General features: G+C 29.5%; 1 protein-coding gene across 3 annotated transcripts in view; it reads right to left on the bottom strand.

Annotated features, from left to right (window-relative positions):
• Window positions 1–17,077, bottom strand: part of Rab23 (RAS oncogene family member Rab23) — a 331,158-nt gene that overhangs the window by 115,041 nt on the left and 199,040 nt on the right. For all 3 annotated transcript variants that reach the window (XM_075358833.1, XM_075358831.1, XM_075358834.1), the window contains one exon: window positions 13,082–13,203. In XM_075358833.1, the coding sequence (XP_075214948.1) occupies window positions 13,082–13,203 (122 nt within the window). The remainder of the gene's footprint in view (window positions 1–13,081; window positions 13,204–17,077) is intronic.

Here is a 17,077-nt window from a genome sequence, read left to right as displayed (position 1 = left end):
TTAGCTATTTTGAAATGAATAAAAAATTTGGTTATCTGAGATTGATGTTTTTATATGAAAGCTGCCATTTTGTTTCTATAAAAGGTAGAAGATTGAAATTTTCACAGAAAATTTTTAGAATCTTCATTCAAAGATCTGTAAAGTTCTAAAACAATCGATGGGAGAGTGATACTAAATCAAAAGTGAATACCTCTTTGTGGGACATACGATATATGTATATACGAGTATATCTGACGATTATTTATTTCTTTTTAGACTTTTCGAATAAAAGTACGGTTTTCCGTTGTATAGTGGAAGTGAAGAGGGGTGAAAATGAATTTTCTTTAAGTTCTGAGGTATGAGGATTACGAAGATACCATTCACGTATAAAGTTTTGTGTCTCAAAAATCTCCAAAACTACTAAATAAATCTCCTTAAAATTTAAATATGATGTAGTACTGTATCTGAAGTTGTGCATATGAAAATTTAATGAAGATTGGTTGAGTCGTTCTCGAATTACGCTTAATTTGAGGTAGAAAAAATCTGATCGGGACAAGTTAGAAGCTTGGTTCGTTGTTATGTTGCCAGTTGGAACGTTGTCGTTTCTTTATCTGCGATATCTATTGTTAGCAGTATTAAACCAAATTAAAAAAATAATAAAATATTAAAACCAAATTAAATTCGATCTTACGCAGATTTTTTTTCTAGATAATATGTCAGAAAAAAATACAGATGCAATACACATCATTCAGAATGTGTGTCGTTATAAACGGCAGACATAAATATTAAAAAAAAAAAATTGTAACCTGAGAAGTTTCGCCGATAACAGAACAGTAGAATATTTAATCTACATTTATCTAGAATCTGTACTCGGTAGTCATCCTGGGTGATATTTTTTATAATAGTATGAGAATAAATTTGTAAGAACAAAGGTTGGTCTCGTGTACAACATGGAATCTTTTTTGAAAATAATTATCCTGGTCTGAAAATATTTTAACGCTGAAGTACATCTTTTTTCAAAAAGATGTACGTAATTACGTATTATTGGAGGAAAATTCAGATACCTCCTAAATCTCGTTGTATTTCTTCAACGCCTGATTACTGCTACCTTTAGATAGGCCTACGTAAAAATGTACATGTAAAACTAGTGTGTAATTTGAATAAGTAACTACATAAAATAAAGACTAGTTATGTATCGTATTTAATTTAAAATAAGCTGACAACACAGTGGTAGGACTTTCTTTGTGACAAGAAAGTCCTGTAACTGGATTTAAAATGTTTATAATTTTATTTAAATATAATATTTTTTACTTTATTTAATTCAATGATTCTAACTAAAACACGCGCGCATACAGTATTTAATTTCCGCGGGTGTGGCGGCACTAGCGGCGACGGTCGGCACTCTCTAAACTAATGTAATTTCACAACTTACATAGAAAACACTTCGCTTGTACGGTCGGCAGACTGGTGTAGCTGCGAGACTTAACGTACAAGATACCGAGTCAACCGAGCGATCAAGTTCGAAAACCAGCCACAAGAGTTACTTTTTACGCTTTAAATATTGTTCATTTATTTAATTCTACCGTTCACCTGACATCAGAACACAGCATACGACTATAACAGTATTTTTTGGGGTAGGAGTGCGATTTTCAAAAAATAATTTTTTGCAAATATTAGTATTTTTTAATTGTTATCAAATGTACCTAAGAAAAATATGACCTTAATTAGGCGAAATCTCGAGATACTGAGGGCGACCTTGCTCTATAGCCTCACCCCTTGATCTTTTAAGTTGAAAATTTAACGGCATCAATTCTCAATATATAGAAGTAATCTGATCAAGTTTGGTCAAAATCGGTCCTGCAGTTCTAGAGATATAAGGGGATTTTTAGATCAATACCGAACAAGCACACGTACATACGACTATTAACATCCCGATAATTTCCATCCGGATTTTTGGGTTCGTTAGGTGTTAAAACGTCAAGATCCGGCGAAAATCATGTATGCCCAAATTGGACCGATTACAATAATTTCCCTTCTAGAATTATAGCGCTGCCTATAGCTCCTCCAGCGCTATCTAGACGTGAAAGTAATAAGATCAAATAATTTTTTTTTAAATACAAAGCAGTAATGATTTAAAATTTTCACAAGAAAAGTCTATCATTACGCTCCTTCGATTAAAAGGCTTTGAATGAACTTGTTTTTATTTTGACTTTAGCCCAGGTTGATAACTGAATGATTACATTTCTTTGGTTATAGACAGTTTTTACAATTCCGGAATAAATATCTTCCAGTCTCTTTAGAAATATCACACTACCTAAAACCCGGGTAGTCTTAAAAAAGACGTTTAATTTCAAAACGATTCCTCAATTTTTTATCTTCGTTTATGAAACAGCTAGGCAACCAAAAAAAAAAACCAAGTAAAATCTTAATATCATCGACATAACTTTACTTAATGCTTATACCCATTATATATGTAACCTATTCACTTAATATCACCAAATCTAAAGTATATATATATATATATATATATATATATATATATATATATCTTGTAAAATTATCCGTTTACTTCTTAGTCCTTTTTGATATCAAACTAAAATGTTTTGATACCTAAAGACAAATGCAGAGTGAGGTTCAATAAAATATTGAAATTCAGCTTAGGCTAAGATACGGAGATTCCTAAGTTTATTAAAATATGGCCAATTAACTGAAACAGTCGATAGAAACTAAAAATTATTTAAAGAGTTTTATAAATAAACTTTAAAGACTGATTAAGGATGTATATAAAAAGGATTTAAAACTACGAACATAAAATAACAGTAAAAATCGCTTTTTAACATGACTGTACTAATTCCAAGCAGTACATAATAAAAGTACAGTTAATCAAATAAATATTCCCAGAGAAAATTCATCTAAAACTACCGTTCTGAACAGGAATATAAAATTAATTAGATTCAATATTAGAAATCTCCTTTGTTACGATTTCGCTAATGCGGTATTCAAATAACATATTTACCTAGAAATAATCGTTTTACAAATTAATCAAAGTGAATTTAACGTAGTTTTTTATTTTCAATAAAACAATAGCTACTCTTTCTAGAACATTTAAATGGTAAATTATTGATACTCATTTTAATTTTAATTATTAAAGCGATATACATAAAATTCAAAAGAAACAAGTTTTAAATAAACGTATTTGAATTAAAAATGTAATTTATTTTTTACTTTACCGTTTACAGCTCTATTTCTGCTGAGGCAGCTTAGCTATAAAGGGAAAGTATAGCTGTCGGTTAATGTTTTGGGTTTTGGGGTTTTGGGGTTTTTGCAAATGTCAAAATTTTAAAAATCTTTATTGTACAAAAGTTATAAAAATTTCCATACGTCTCGTATGGATGTAACTGTGTCGTTCTCAATTATTTTCGGGACTGACTTAACGTAAATTCTTCAAAACGGTTCAAAATATTTCTATACATTGATGATATTCAATTCTGGACAAAAGTAAAAAAGAGGAAGGGTAGTTTTCAAAAATTTGTATTTTTTTACTTTTTGTGTAATGCTGATGGAAAATTGAGCTTTAGTAGGTTAAAAGTACTTAAGCTATTTAAAATTCCAAGCTTTTGATTCGATCCGATTTATTGATGATATTGAACGATATTTCTGAACAGTTTTTGCCTCGCATCTGGAAAACGCGTCGGTCAAAAATATTGAATTTACCGCAAATATCTTGCTGTATATACCTCAACTTCGGCCTTATTTACGACCCCATCGGACAAAGGGCTATCACGGTACTCATTACTTTGTTTTTAGTAAGCTAAAATTAATTTTTTTTGTTGGTTTGTTGAATAAAATTTCATCAGATCGGGCCGACTTGTTGAATTAAATAATTACTTTAATAAATAAACGTATAAATTTCCCCCCAAAAAAGACAAGGGGGCTGAATGGGACTCGAACTTAAAATAGTATTTTTTTTAAACTTTAATTTTCAAGATTGAAAATCCAATTGCATCTAGTAATAATGTAGACAACGTGGAAACATTTTTTTATAAAAGGTTTTTTTTTAAATTCGGGTGGCTTGGACCAGACTTAAGAATTACAACTTATTTTATAATTACTTTCCAGTCTAACTCTAAAGCCCCTCTAGAATCGAAAGTATTATGATCGATCAAATTCGGGAATATGCGGTTTCCAGCGGATCTTGACGGTTTTACACATAAGGAACCGAAAAAAACGGATGTAAATTTTCTGGCTATTAATGTTCGTATGTACGTTGATTGACCTCTATCGTATGTATCGTATGTTGACCTCTAAATCGCTTTATATATCCAGAACTATAAACCGATTTTGATCAAACTTGGTCAGATTACTTCTATATATGGGGCATTGATGCCATTAAATTTTCAACTTAAAAAGTAAAGGGGCTGAAGCTGTAGAACAAGGTCACCCTCAGTATCTCGAGATTTTGCCTACTTAAGGTCATATGTTTCTTAGGTACATTTGTCAACGATTAAAAAACAACAATATTTACAAAAACGTTTTTTAAAAAATCGCACTCCCTTCCCAAAAAATGCACTAAAATTTACTGCTATGCTGCGACGTCACAGGTGAGCAGTAGAATTAATAAACGAATAATATTTAAAGGGTAAAAAAGTAACTCGGTCTAGTTGGATCTAGAACTCGACTGCCCGGTCGACTCGATTCCTGGTGCGTTAAGCCTTGAGGCTACACCAGACTGCCGAACGTAAAAGCAAAATTTATTCTACGTAAGTTGTGAAATTGCATCAGTATAGCTTTAGTTAGAATCATTCGATTAATAAACTAAAAATATTATATTTAAATAAAATGATAAATATTTTAAATTAAGTTGTGTGTATATGTGTGTAATCCGTGCATCAGAAACAACCCTCAGTTGTAGAACTTTCCAGGAACGCGGCTTCAGCCGCGTGACGAGAGTCCTGCAATTGTGTTGTAATTTTTTTAGCAATTAGATTCTAAATGCAACTAGCTTCATTTTGATGATAAAAACATTATTTGATCAAGGGGGTCGCAACTGGGACTCAAAATCAAATCCAATAATTTCTTGTATTTTTATTATGTATTTGATTCCTTTTCTACTATAATTTTCTGCATAATGTTTGAGATAAAAATGTTATTTGATGAAAAAAATCAATTGGGACCCAAATTATTTTGCATTTGTATTCTAAATATTGCATATTTAAGTCATTAAGAACACTACGGTGTATTTGAATTAAAAGTTTGGCAAAGACGAAACCGTGAAAGTTATATGCAACCATTTACTTGCTTTTTTTATGATATTATTAGTATATACCATAAGTCATCCAAATTTCAATTCCTCTTGAATCTCTGTGTTAGTTTTCTATTTTCCCAGTATTTCTTCATTCTATCGTATCGTTGCATCCTGATCTCGTCTGTGACCTCCACTTTATTATGCCTTCTAATTATTTAACGTTGAATCTATTATTTTGAAGTGCGTAGTTAATTTTCATTTTACCACAGGCGTCCTCAATCCTCAACCAGTTTCTTGAAGATCTCTTTGGATTTCTCCAATATATTTTCCACAGGTTTTTTTGTTAATATTCCTTGTGACCAGTTGTTTTAGAATTTGGTTCTCAGGCATTCTTAATACGTGGAAAAAATGGGGAAACCTTCGTTTTTTCATTGTATTGAGAATCGGGTCGACTTGTTTGTAGACTGTTTCATTCGTGGCAATTCGTCAGACTCCATCCTTTTGATAACTTTCATTTAAATAAGTTCTGAAAATTGGCTTTTTTGTTTTAAGTAATTGGTCCGTTTTACTTTCATTCTTAGTCTCAGAAGCATAAAGCGCCACCGTAAGAACTACTGTGTTATAATGGTGAATTTTGGATTTTATTGAGAGACATTTTTCATTGTATGTTTGCGAAGTTAGACTTGGATGTTTAAAATAAATAAAATGTTACACTGCTTGTTTAAAATAAAATGCTTGCAAAAAAAACACACTAAAAGTATAACCTTTTTATTAATTCTTTTTTTTTAGATTTCAATTTTCAAATCTGTGTGAAATGAACTATGACAGCTGTCTGTTCTTTTTTATTCTTTTTTTTAATTCAAATAATTTACCTTTCCGTTACATCGATTAAATTTTATATTACGATTTTATAATAAATATTAAATAAAATATTAAAAAAAAAAAAAAAATTAATACTTCTGAAGCGATCACCGACATTTTTTTTATTTGAAAATGTTTTGTAATGGTCGTAGAAAACGCTTACCACTTATTTTTTTAATGTATAAAATACATTAATGTCATTGAATGATTTAAGCAAAAACAGTGATTAAAATATTCTTCAAAAAAGGAATTAAAATGTACTTTTAAAAATTAAATCACTTTTTTATTTAACATTTAAAAATAACAACTCCTTCGATTTCAACAGCACCAAAATATTAGACAAAAAACAAAATACATATAAAAAAAATACAAAAAAATTACAAAAATATATTTGATTGCATATAAAAAATTATTATTTAAAAAAGCTTTTATTTAATTAATATAAATATTAACATTAATAATAAAAAAAGGAAACAAATAAGAAAAACCCAGTAAAAAATAAGAATTAAATCAAATTGAGAATTTTAAACAAAAAAATATAATATATTAACAAATATAAAAATGCACTGAAAAGTAAAAGTAAAAAATAAATTATATAAATATCTAATAAATAACCAATAAATAAATGTAATAATTATTACATTTTAAAATTTAAAGTAATGAAAATATTTAGTTAAATAAAAGCGTGGAGCAGTTTTTATAATTTATTTAAAACAACACAACATTTATTTTTACAACAATTAAACTTCTTTTTTATTTTCAATAACGACGCGAGGAGGCCGAAAGGTCTGCTGGAACCATTCCAGCTGAGACTGACTAGCTGCAAGTAACAATCTGGGAAAATGCACCCACTCACTTTCTTTGTACGTGTTCTCACATAGTTGAAGTTCATCTTCGAATTCTGCTTGTAATCGCCAAATTGAAAGCCAAATTGAACGCACTCTTTCCTCTAAAAGTTTCATTTTAATTAATTATGAATTTTTATTTAATGAAATCATAATTACGATTACAATTATAATAGTGATAATAATTAATAATTTTTCAGATTACCGTCAAAATGTAATAACTTTGTGCAAGATTTCTAAATTTAATTTTTATTTTTAATCTTATTAGCCCTTAAAGGTCATCTCGGTGCAAATTTGAACCATCAAAAAATTAAAACTTGAGTTATTTTATTACAGATAAATAAAGTATATACATATACTAAACAATCTCATTAAACAAAAAATATATTTTAAAATTCAGCAAATGTCTATAAATATTTATTCGAAAAGATTGTTATAAAAACTGCCCCACGCTTTTATTTAACTAAATATTCTATTACTTTTAATTTTAAAATTTAATAATTATTACATTTATTTATTGGTTATTTATTAGATATTTATATAATTTATTTTTTACTTTTCAGTGCATTCTTATATTTGTTAATATATTATATTTTTTTGTTTAAAATTCACAATTTGATTTATTTCTTATTTTTTACTTTTTAGATTTTTTCTAATTTGTTTTTCCTTTTTTTATTAATGTTAATATTAATATTAGTAAATAAAAGCTTTTTTAAAAAATAATTTTTTATATGAACTCAAATATATTTTTGTAATTGTTTTTGTTTTTTTATATTTTTTTTTAGTTTTTACTTTTTAGTCTTAATGAACAATAAACTTTTTACATCCAAAAAAAATATTCTTAATAATATTTATATGTGAATATTATTGTTTATTCAACTTTGTTTATTAAGACTAATATGTAAAACTATTTATTTTTACACAACAAAGTTACATACGTGTATCAAACTTCATTGATTTTCATACGATACATCGAAAGATATAGCAGTTGCAAGATTTTATTATAACTCACTACAAGTGGATGCTTCCACTTGTATCGAGGTTTCTGATTAAAATTGCAACTTTAAGCAATTTTATTAAGAAAATTTGATTTCGTTACCAATTGAATCACGAAAATAAAAAAAAACAAGACGGCCGCCATATCGGTTTAGGCCGACTTCATACAATAACTCTATTGTTTGTCGTCGGATTTTTACGACTAAGGTGTTGTTATATTCACAAAAAAATGATTCCTAATTTTTATAATACAACAAAATTTCATAAATCTAATGATTGCTAAGATATTTAAGATTGAAAAATTGAAACGACCTCCATTTTAAATTTGTCAACGAAGAGTACCGTTATTTTTTTTTTCTATTAAAAGATGTTAGTTTATAATAAACTATACAATTTTATGGCGTTATCTCCAACCGTTCTTGAACAATAATTTTTTTCTTAAAAATAGAAAATCGGCGGGCAGACGGAGAAATATACGTTTTCGGACCTATGTTCACTGGATATAACATTTTTTATTCAGTATGTTAAGTAGAATCACTTCCTAGAGTCACCTTTTAAGGACACCTGTATATATATATATATATATATATATATATTGTTTTTTTTTTTAATTTTAAATTATATTTTAACTGTCAGAAATCTCTCAGCACTTCCATATGATTGATTATTACCGAAACAATATAAATCTCTTTTTCCGTTAGGTAAACAAGTTGGGAAATTAATTACTGACGTACATATACAGGTTATTTACTTGTAGGCTAACAGATTAAAAAAAATTGAATAAATCAACCAGTTGCATTTAAGAATATTATTGGAAAAATTAATAAATTTTCAATCAAATCGATGCCATTGTTTTCAGTTACTATAAACAAAAAAATATATATCATGACAAATCTACAAACGCATATTGATTAAGAATTATCCTCAACCTCTTTGATATCTACTCAAAAACCCAGAAAAATTTAATTAATTCAAAAAGAGCTATTATACTATTTTAACTAAATATAAATTAAAAAACCTGATTTCTGGATATACTACGACAATAAAAAAAAAACACAACACTAACAAGATTTTATATAGCTTTGTAATTTTTAGTTGAAATAAAAGAAATATAAGATGCTCTATGTAGTGACCTCAGGAGAAAGTTTAGGAACTAACCGTAAACTGGAATCATAATCCTGTCATTTGGTTTTTTATTGTATAAAGTTCTCATTAATTTAATTGGTCGTTGAAAATATTTGTAAAGCACGAAGAGCAATACATTAATATAGAAATACTAGAAAAATGAGGTTATCTTCAAATACATGTAAAAAAAAACTACAATTTTGAAGAAAAAAAAAATTAACATTTAATGCCGATATTAATTAAACTGCTGAGAAATAACAACATTAAATTCTCAGAATAAGATACGATTCGTGTAGAAAAAACAATAAAAAATATCTTTTTTTCTCATAGACGTACGTTTAACTTGAAAATCACAATGAAGTAGTCTGTGATGTCTTACTAATTGCAGTAGGATAATATCACAAAAATAAAATTCAACTGTTCGTCGTAAACCGGAATCGGTAGCAACATTTTTTACCTTAACAAGGTTACTTATACAAGTCACAAAGAAGTATTATTCATAACATTGATAAAGAAGTAAAACATACTCAAATACTTTTCAATTACAAGAAACTAATAAAATGTGAACCAAGTAAATTGTACCGCTTTTAGGTTTTTTTAAATCTTTTTCACAAAAAACTTAATAGTTGACGTGACTTCAAACTGTATAAAAAAAGTTAATTGTATATTAAACTTAAAAAGGATCTATTATTAATATATCGTTGAAGGAAAAACTACAAAATATGTAAAAAACAATTAAATACTTGGGAAGTTTGGCGACTTGGTACGGAAGATGCTCGGGAGAAAATGGAATATGTACGAGGAAAATAGATTGAAAAAGTGAAAGGAAGGACTTTGAATTACGAAATTGTTTTCTCTAATGGAGAAAACGTTTGAATTAAAGAAAGGTTTTACTAAATATTTTATAAATAAAGCGGGTAGGAATAGAAAACGATCAGGAAGAAGGAAGAGTAGTAATCGGATATTTTGGAACGTTCCTGTGGAGAATAATAGAGGAATTGAAATGAATGGAGAAAGTGGAGGAAGTAACGAAAAATATAAGGAAAGCCAAATTTGATGAAGGTAAAATATCTTTGTTGAAGCGCGCCTTATATATAGCTGCGTCAAGAGACACTCAAACAGGCCTTAACCTCGAAAACAACTGCAGCAAATAAATTATTGGAATGGGTTCAGCAATGTACAGGGTGAGCAACATAAAACCGAACGCGTAATGAAACCGCTACCCAACACTATTTATGAAAGACTCATACAACTAGCACGACTAATGGATGTATATGTTACTACTGATTGCTGTTGCCGTTTGTCAAGTGGTTACGTGCCAGCGCAGTATACGTTTTTTGTAGCGCAGTATTGTGACCGGTTGTTTTAGTGTAAAATGCCTTATTCAATCTAGGAGAGGATAGCTATAATTGAGGCCTATATTTATTCTGGATCGTTTGAAGAATCACGTCAAGTATTCGTAGAAAAATTTCCCAATGACTGTATACCAGCGAAGAGTATCATACACGAATTAGTTAAAAAATGGCTTACAACAGGTTCGTTTTCAAATGCAAAACGAAATAGGCGACCTTCCGTTAGGACTCTACACGCCATTGCCGATATTGAAAGGAGAATTTCTGCCAGTACGGAAGATGCCATTTTCGAAGAATTCTACGCGCAATTAACTGATAACGAAAAAGAATACAGCTTCTTCCAACAAACGTTTCACTGTATCGCATTCATGCAAAATTCACAAATGAACGAGCTGTCGGCAAAGGACGGTGGCCTCCACGTTCCCCAGAGTTGTCTACTTGCTATTTTTTTCCTTTGGGGCTACTTAAAGGAGAGAGTTTATGGATCTAATCCCCACAATATTGATGAACTGAAGGTGAACATCAACGAGAAATTAACGCAATTGATAAAAACGTTTTGCGTCAGACGACTCAATATGATCACTCGAACACAAAAGTGCGATGCCTAGGGTGGTCATTTTGGACTACTTTTGTAACAATAAGGTAAATAAATGCAAAATTTAAATTAAGTTTTATATTTTTCTTATTTAATTTATCCGTATCACTAATAAAATTTCATTCCAACATAATCTACCGATTCTGTAGCGATTACGTTATGAGTTGAGTTTTATGTTGCTCACTCTGTATACAGAATAAAAGTGTGCCCTAGCGGATATCAGCTAATAATTAACTTGTTTATTAAGAAATTTAAGGAACTGTTTGAGTTTTTCGCCAATAGGGTCTTTATTTTAAATCATGTATAAAAATAAAAGGAAAGTGCGCATAAAAAACCTCCCGGGTACTTTTTTCTACGAGCAAAACTAAGGACGCTAGCGAATTTTACAAGAGGACCAGAATGCGCTACGGAATTTTTTTGAGACCGGTTACCTTCTCGTATACAGAAAGAATAAACGGATAAATTAATAATTTATCCATAATTTTTTCATTATGTTCGTAGAAAAAAGTTTTCGGGAACATTTTTATGCAGAATTGTCTTAGTTTTCTCTACTGGTGGTACTTATTTTTTCATAATATTAAAAATAAACAAAATATTGACGAAAAATTAGATATTTTTTTCAAAAAACCAGGTCTCTTTCCACAAACAACAAACAATCTGCAAAATCAATAAAATCTAAGGTTAAATATTGATAAATGACGTATTTTATATAAATTTACGAAGTTGAATAAAAATATCTGTTTTCATTCATTTTTTATAACAATTTACTTATAGCGTCATTTTCATGCGTTTACGAAGTATACTAACATTTACTTCCTAAAACTCATTGAAAAATTAAAGTTTTCGAAAAACCTGCCATCTTAAACTAGATGTTTTATCTTACAAATAACAAAATATTTTTATATATATATAAAAAAAAAATAATGATCGGTTTTGAATGTTAGCCAAGGTACCAAATCACGCTTTTTTAAAAAAAATTCAATTTTCAAATGTCGATAAATAAAGAATTAAATAAGATATAGCACAGATATCCATTATGGAATGAATAGGTAGTAAGGTTCTGTTCTGCTCAAGAACAGAATGCTATAATGACTTTTTCATTTTTTGAAATTTTCTTATTGTTAACAATTTGCAAATTTTCACGATCCGGATTAACGGGCAATTACAAATTGCTCGAAAATTTAACTAATTTATAGCCGCCTTGGGAGTTATGAATTCTTTAATTATCTCTAACAGGAATAGAGTTATGGAAGTTTATTTATTGCGCGCTTACCTAAGTATTAAAGCTATAGCACGATTTTGGTGCTTATTGTAAAATTCGCTAACGCCCTTAGTTTTGCCGGTAGAAAAAAGTACCCGCGAAATGTTTTATGCCAAATTCCCTCAGCTAACTATTAGTGCTTTTTATTTTTACATGCGATTACAAAAAATACCGCTATTGGCGAAAAACTAAAACGTTTTCCTTAATTTATTAATTAAAAATTAAACAGTAAATCACTCATTTCGACTAGGGCACACTTTTATTCTATATATTTTTTTATTTATATATCATTCTAATAATTTATTTGGCGTAGTAAATCTTTTCGAGGTTAAAATCTCTATTGATTTGGATAGTATAAACTGTTTTAAACGAAAGATGATAAAAACATAAACAGAAAGAAAGCTTGGGAAGCCGACTGAGAAGAAAGGAAAAAATAATGCTGGCAGCTATAACTAAGTGAAATAAGATGCTGAGGGTGAAGAAAACTGAACGGCGTTTATTTGAAACCTGACCAAAGATAAATTCACCAAAGAACAACAGAATTTATCCTTAAATTCTCAATCATTAAGATTTTAATTCGATAGAATTTAAATTCAATAATATACAATCACTTATTTTTCCAAATGTTTTAACAGTAAAACCAGTCACTTACCGTTGAAATCCATTTAATGGTTTCTTCTCGAGAACTGTTAAAAATTATATTATCTATAAATAAATAAAAATATCTTTTCCTCAAAAATATATAATAATTTCATTAATGACTTGCTACATAATATTATACAGGATAATTAATTAAGAAAAAAAATTTATAAATAAACTTACTCGATTTGACGCTCCAAAAAATCCACACCGATTGTTTTTTTATAATCCTTTGTGAATGTACCTTTACAATATCTTTGTATCATACTTGATTTTCCAACGGCTCCATTTCCAACTATGACCACCTGCAATAAAATAAATAAATAAAAATAAATGTAGAAAAAAAATAGAAAATAAATATATTTTTTTCAATTTAATAGAGTATCAATAATTTCATAAATTCCTGAAAAGTTAAAGAAACGTGGATCATATAACGTGAATGACTTTAATGTCGTATAATTTCATCTTATGTTATATATATATATACATACACATACAGCACAATACTTACTAACCTACTTCACGGTCAAATCTGTTATCGATTTATTAGTAAATAATTCTGAATCGGTGACGCATTAGACTCGAATCTAGACTATTGAGAAAATAGTATTTTTGTACTAATTTTTACATCTGAAGTCTGTGTGTGTGTGTGTGTGTGTGTGTGTGTGTGTGTGTGTGTGTGTGTGTGTGTGTGTGTGTGTGTGTGTGTGTGTGTGTGTGTGTGTGTGTGTGTGTGTGTGTGTGTGTATATATATATATATGTATAAATCTCATACGTCAAATCGTATTTAATAATGGACCGACCTTAAATAAAATGTTTTTTAAAGAAATAATTTATCAATGCCTTAACATATTTGTGTTAATGTGTTTGCAATGTTTTTTGCAAACCGTTTACTTACTAATCTCAACGAAAGAGATATGATGAACAAAATCTATCATAACTAATTTTTAAATGGTATTCTTAATATATTATACTCATACAACCCCACGCTTTTTCAAAACAGAGATTTGTCTTCGAATTTATTTTCAAAATTACTGATCATTCTATTTTTGCAAAAAAAAAAAAAGATTACTTATGAGCAACTATGATTTTATGATCCGCAGTATTTTGTGTATTAAACTTTCATTCGATAATTTTCCTACTACACAGTTATTTTAAATTTCAATATAAGATATTTTTATTACTTCTACATAGAACTCTATGGACAATTTCATCTTCAACTCTACGCAAAAAATGAAATCAAAACACATTCTGTAGTAGGCAAATTGTCGAATGAAAGTTTAATCCACTATGTAGCGTAAATGTTATATATTACTAATAAATGATGAAAAATACTTGACTGGATGTGTTTTGATTTCATTTTTATCAGAGTTCTATTTGAAAGTGAAATGCAAATAAGTCACTGAATTTTATGGAGCATAAGTAAAACATACTCGACCACAGAAACATGGCTGTATAAAATAATGTATGGACGTTTTATTTACATAAACAGCATGGTAAACATTTCTCTCTCTCCTCTCTCTCTCTCTCTCTCTCTCTCTCTCTCTCTCTCTCTCTCTCTCTCTCATGTATAGTAAATAAATCATCTGATCTCGGTCGGATCACTTCTGAAGGCTGAATATTTTTATAGTAGTTACTGTTGGACTTTGATGCACTCCAATAAAAACATATGAATGCTAATGCAAGAACTGTTTTGTCCATACGATTACATTTTTATTCAAAACTCTTAAACACAATTCATAAATCCAAATAATATATATATATATATATATATATATATATATATATAATAAATCAATGTTTGTTTGTCTGACTGTTCCAACTTAACTCGAGATCTACCGGACAGATTTGTCTAAAATTTTGCACACTTACGCTTTGAAGCCCTGAAGTGAACATAGGCTAATTTTTTTGGACCTCCGAAATAACGAAAATTTACAACGAAATTTAAAACGCTTTATTTCTTCCTTAAAGCTTATTTAATTTTCAAAATGACTTTGATTATCAAAAAAAATTTAATTTTTAGCTAACATTTTTTTTCAACATTGAATCGATTAATTTTGAAAAGGGCTGAAGTTTTAACGTACAGTTATTCCTAAGTTTCAATTGATTTAGCGTACATGCATATGCAATTTTTACGATTCATTCATTTAAAATTTTTTACAGCTGTTTAAAAACATAAATAAATAGCTGCTTTTGTTTATAATGTGTGCGTTACTAATTTAAGGTGTGTAAAGTATTTAACTGCAATCTTTTTTCAAAACATCATACCGTGCCTAAAAGACATTCTTCAATCGGGAGAAATACAAAAAAAAAGTATGATGAAAACTGTTCGTGCGGCAGAGACTGAAGACGAAAGACAGTCAAGATGGGAAAGCGACCGAATACACACAGCCCAATCCCGTTCGACTGAAACAACTGAGCGACGGGAAATACGTTTAGAAAGCGACCGAATACGCACAGATCAATTCCGCTCGACTGAAGCAACTGAGCAACGGGAGATGCGATTAGAAGGCGTCCGAACTCGCGCAGCTAAAGTCCGATTAACAGAAATAATGGCAGAACGAGAGGAGCGACTACGATTGACACGACCACGAACTGCTCAATTCAAGCTCTAGGCGGGCATCAGGCATTGAATTGAAAGAATGCGATTATGATTATTCCGCTCATTCAAGTGTCGCAATTGGAAAAATGGACAAAGAGTGCCCATACTGTTCTGCACTTACATTCAAAAACGAATCACAAGGAATCTGCTGCGCAAGCGGAAAAGTTAAATTGCCCGACATTGGTTTGCCACCTGAGGAGCTTCTATTGTCGCTTCTATCAGGAACCACAAGTGAGTTGGGAGGTTCGCTGAAGCCGGGCCTAGCGGCTAGTATATAATAAAATGAATTCAATTAATGAATTAATGAATAATATATTAATTAATTATGTACCTTTTTTATTAATTAATAAAAGGCACGGAAGGTGTCGAAAACCCCTATTTTACATATTAAAGAGGTAGCATTGCCGCCTCTTGTCATACTTGCCAGAGGGAGACCTCAATCGAAAAAATCTGGGATGAAAAATCTTAGAAGTTTAACATCATAATTCCTGTTAAAATATTTTGAGCAGTTCATTAAAACCGGTGAAAAACAACAATTTTTATTATCTTCGATTTTAATTTTTACTGAACCATAAAATTTTAAGTTTTTTCACAGGTTTTAAATTTAAAAAAAATACTACACAAATATGAAATGCTAAATAATATATTAGAATTAAAAAAATTATAAATATATAAATAAGAATAATTTTATTCTGTTGCACGTAGAGAGAGATATAGAGTTTTATTTTCATACTTAGTTGTATTAAAATGATTTGCTGTTTAAAATCATTAAAGTAATGTAATAAAGTAAAATTTAAAATCGATTAATTTAATGAATAAGCTATGTATGCATGAGCATGCATTAAAACTGATCATAAAATGAACGCAAAGTATTCAACAACATGACGGACTGAAATTTTCTCATCGAATAAATACGCCCCGAATATAAAAATCACATACATTTTTACATAAAACTAATAATTTATTTAGAAAAAAGAAATCTAGCGGCTAGTTGGATCTAACTTTCCAAGTAAAGGACGTAATGTACACTGAGCTGTGACGGAGTAGTGTTTGTATTTTAGGTGTACTGTTCACGGAATTTTTTACTAGTTAATTTATTGCGTAATTATTGGATAGAAAGCAAGAATCTCGGCATCAGTTCGCAGGAGCCACCCGGACCAAATCGCACCAAGGATACACAGGTTACCGGCATGGAGGAAGCAAAATCCGACCTACACATACAGAACTAAGAACGGAAAAAGTCATCACGGATTAAGATGCTAAAAGGGACGCAATCCAGTCCATCCACGATCTTAGGAGAATTTTTACTGACTTTGTCTTCCGTAAATATAGTTTAAAAAAACTGCTTTTACTCCATAATTTAAAGATCAATCCAAAGTAAAGGGTTCTTAAAGAAAGAACCTATTTTAAAACCGTATCCTGTAACATGTGGGTAAATCGAAAAGAAATGTAAACCGTTCATCAAAACTCATTGGAGAAGAAGTAATTGGTAAGGTCACGTTTGAAAAGATCTAATTTTGAATCCCAGATAGGCTTGACATTCTTTACAAGCTATGCAATCGTCTTTTTACAAAAA

Source organism: Lycorma delicatula, chromosome 3 (assembly GCF_047948215.1).
Source record: "Lycorma delicatula isolate Av1 chromosome 3, ASM4794821v1, whole genome shotgun sequence".
NCBI lineage: Eukaryota > Metazoa > Arthropoda > Insecta > Hemiptera > Fulgoridae > Lycorma > Lycorma delicatula.
This window is presented reverse-complemented; position numbering and strand designations above follow the sequence as displayed.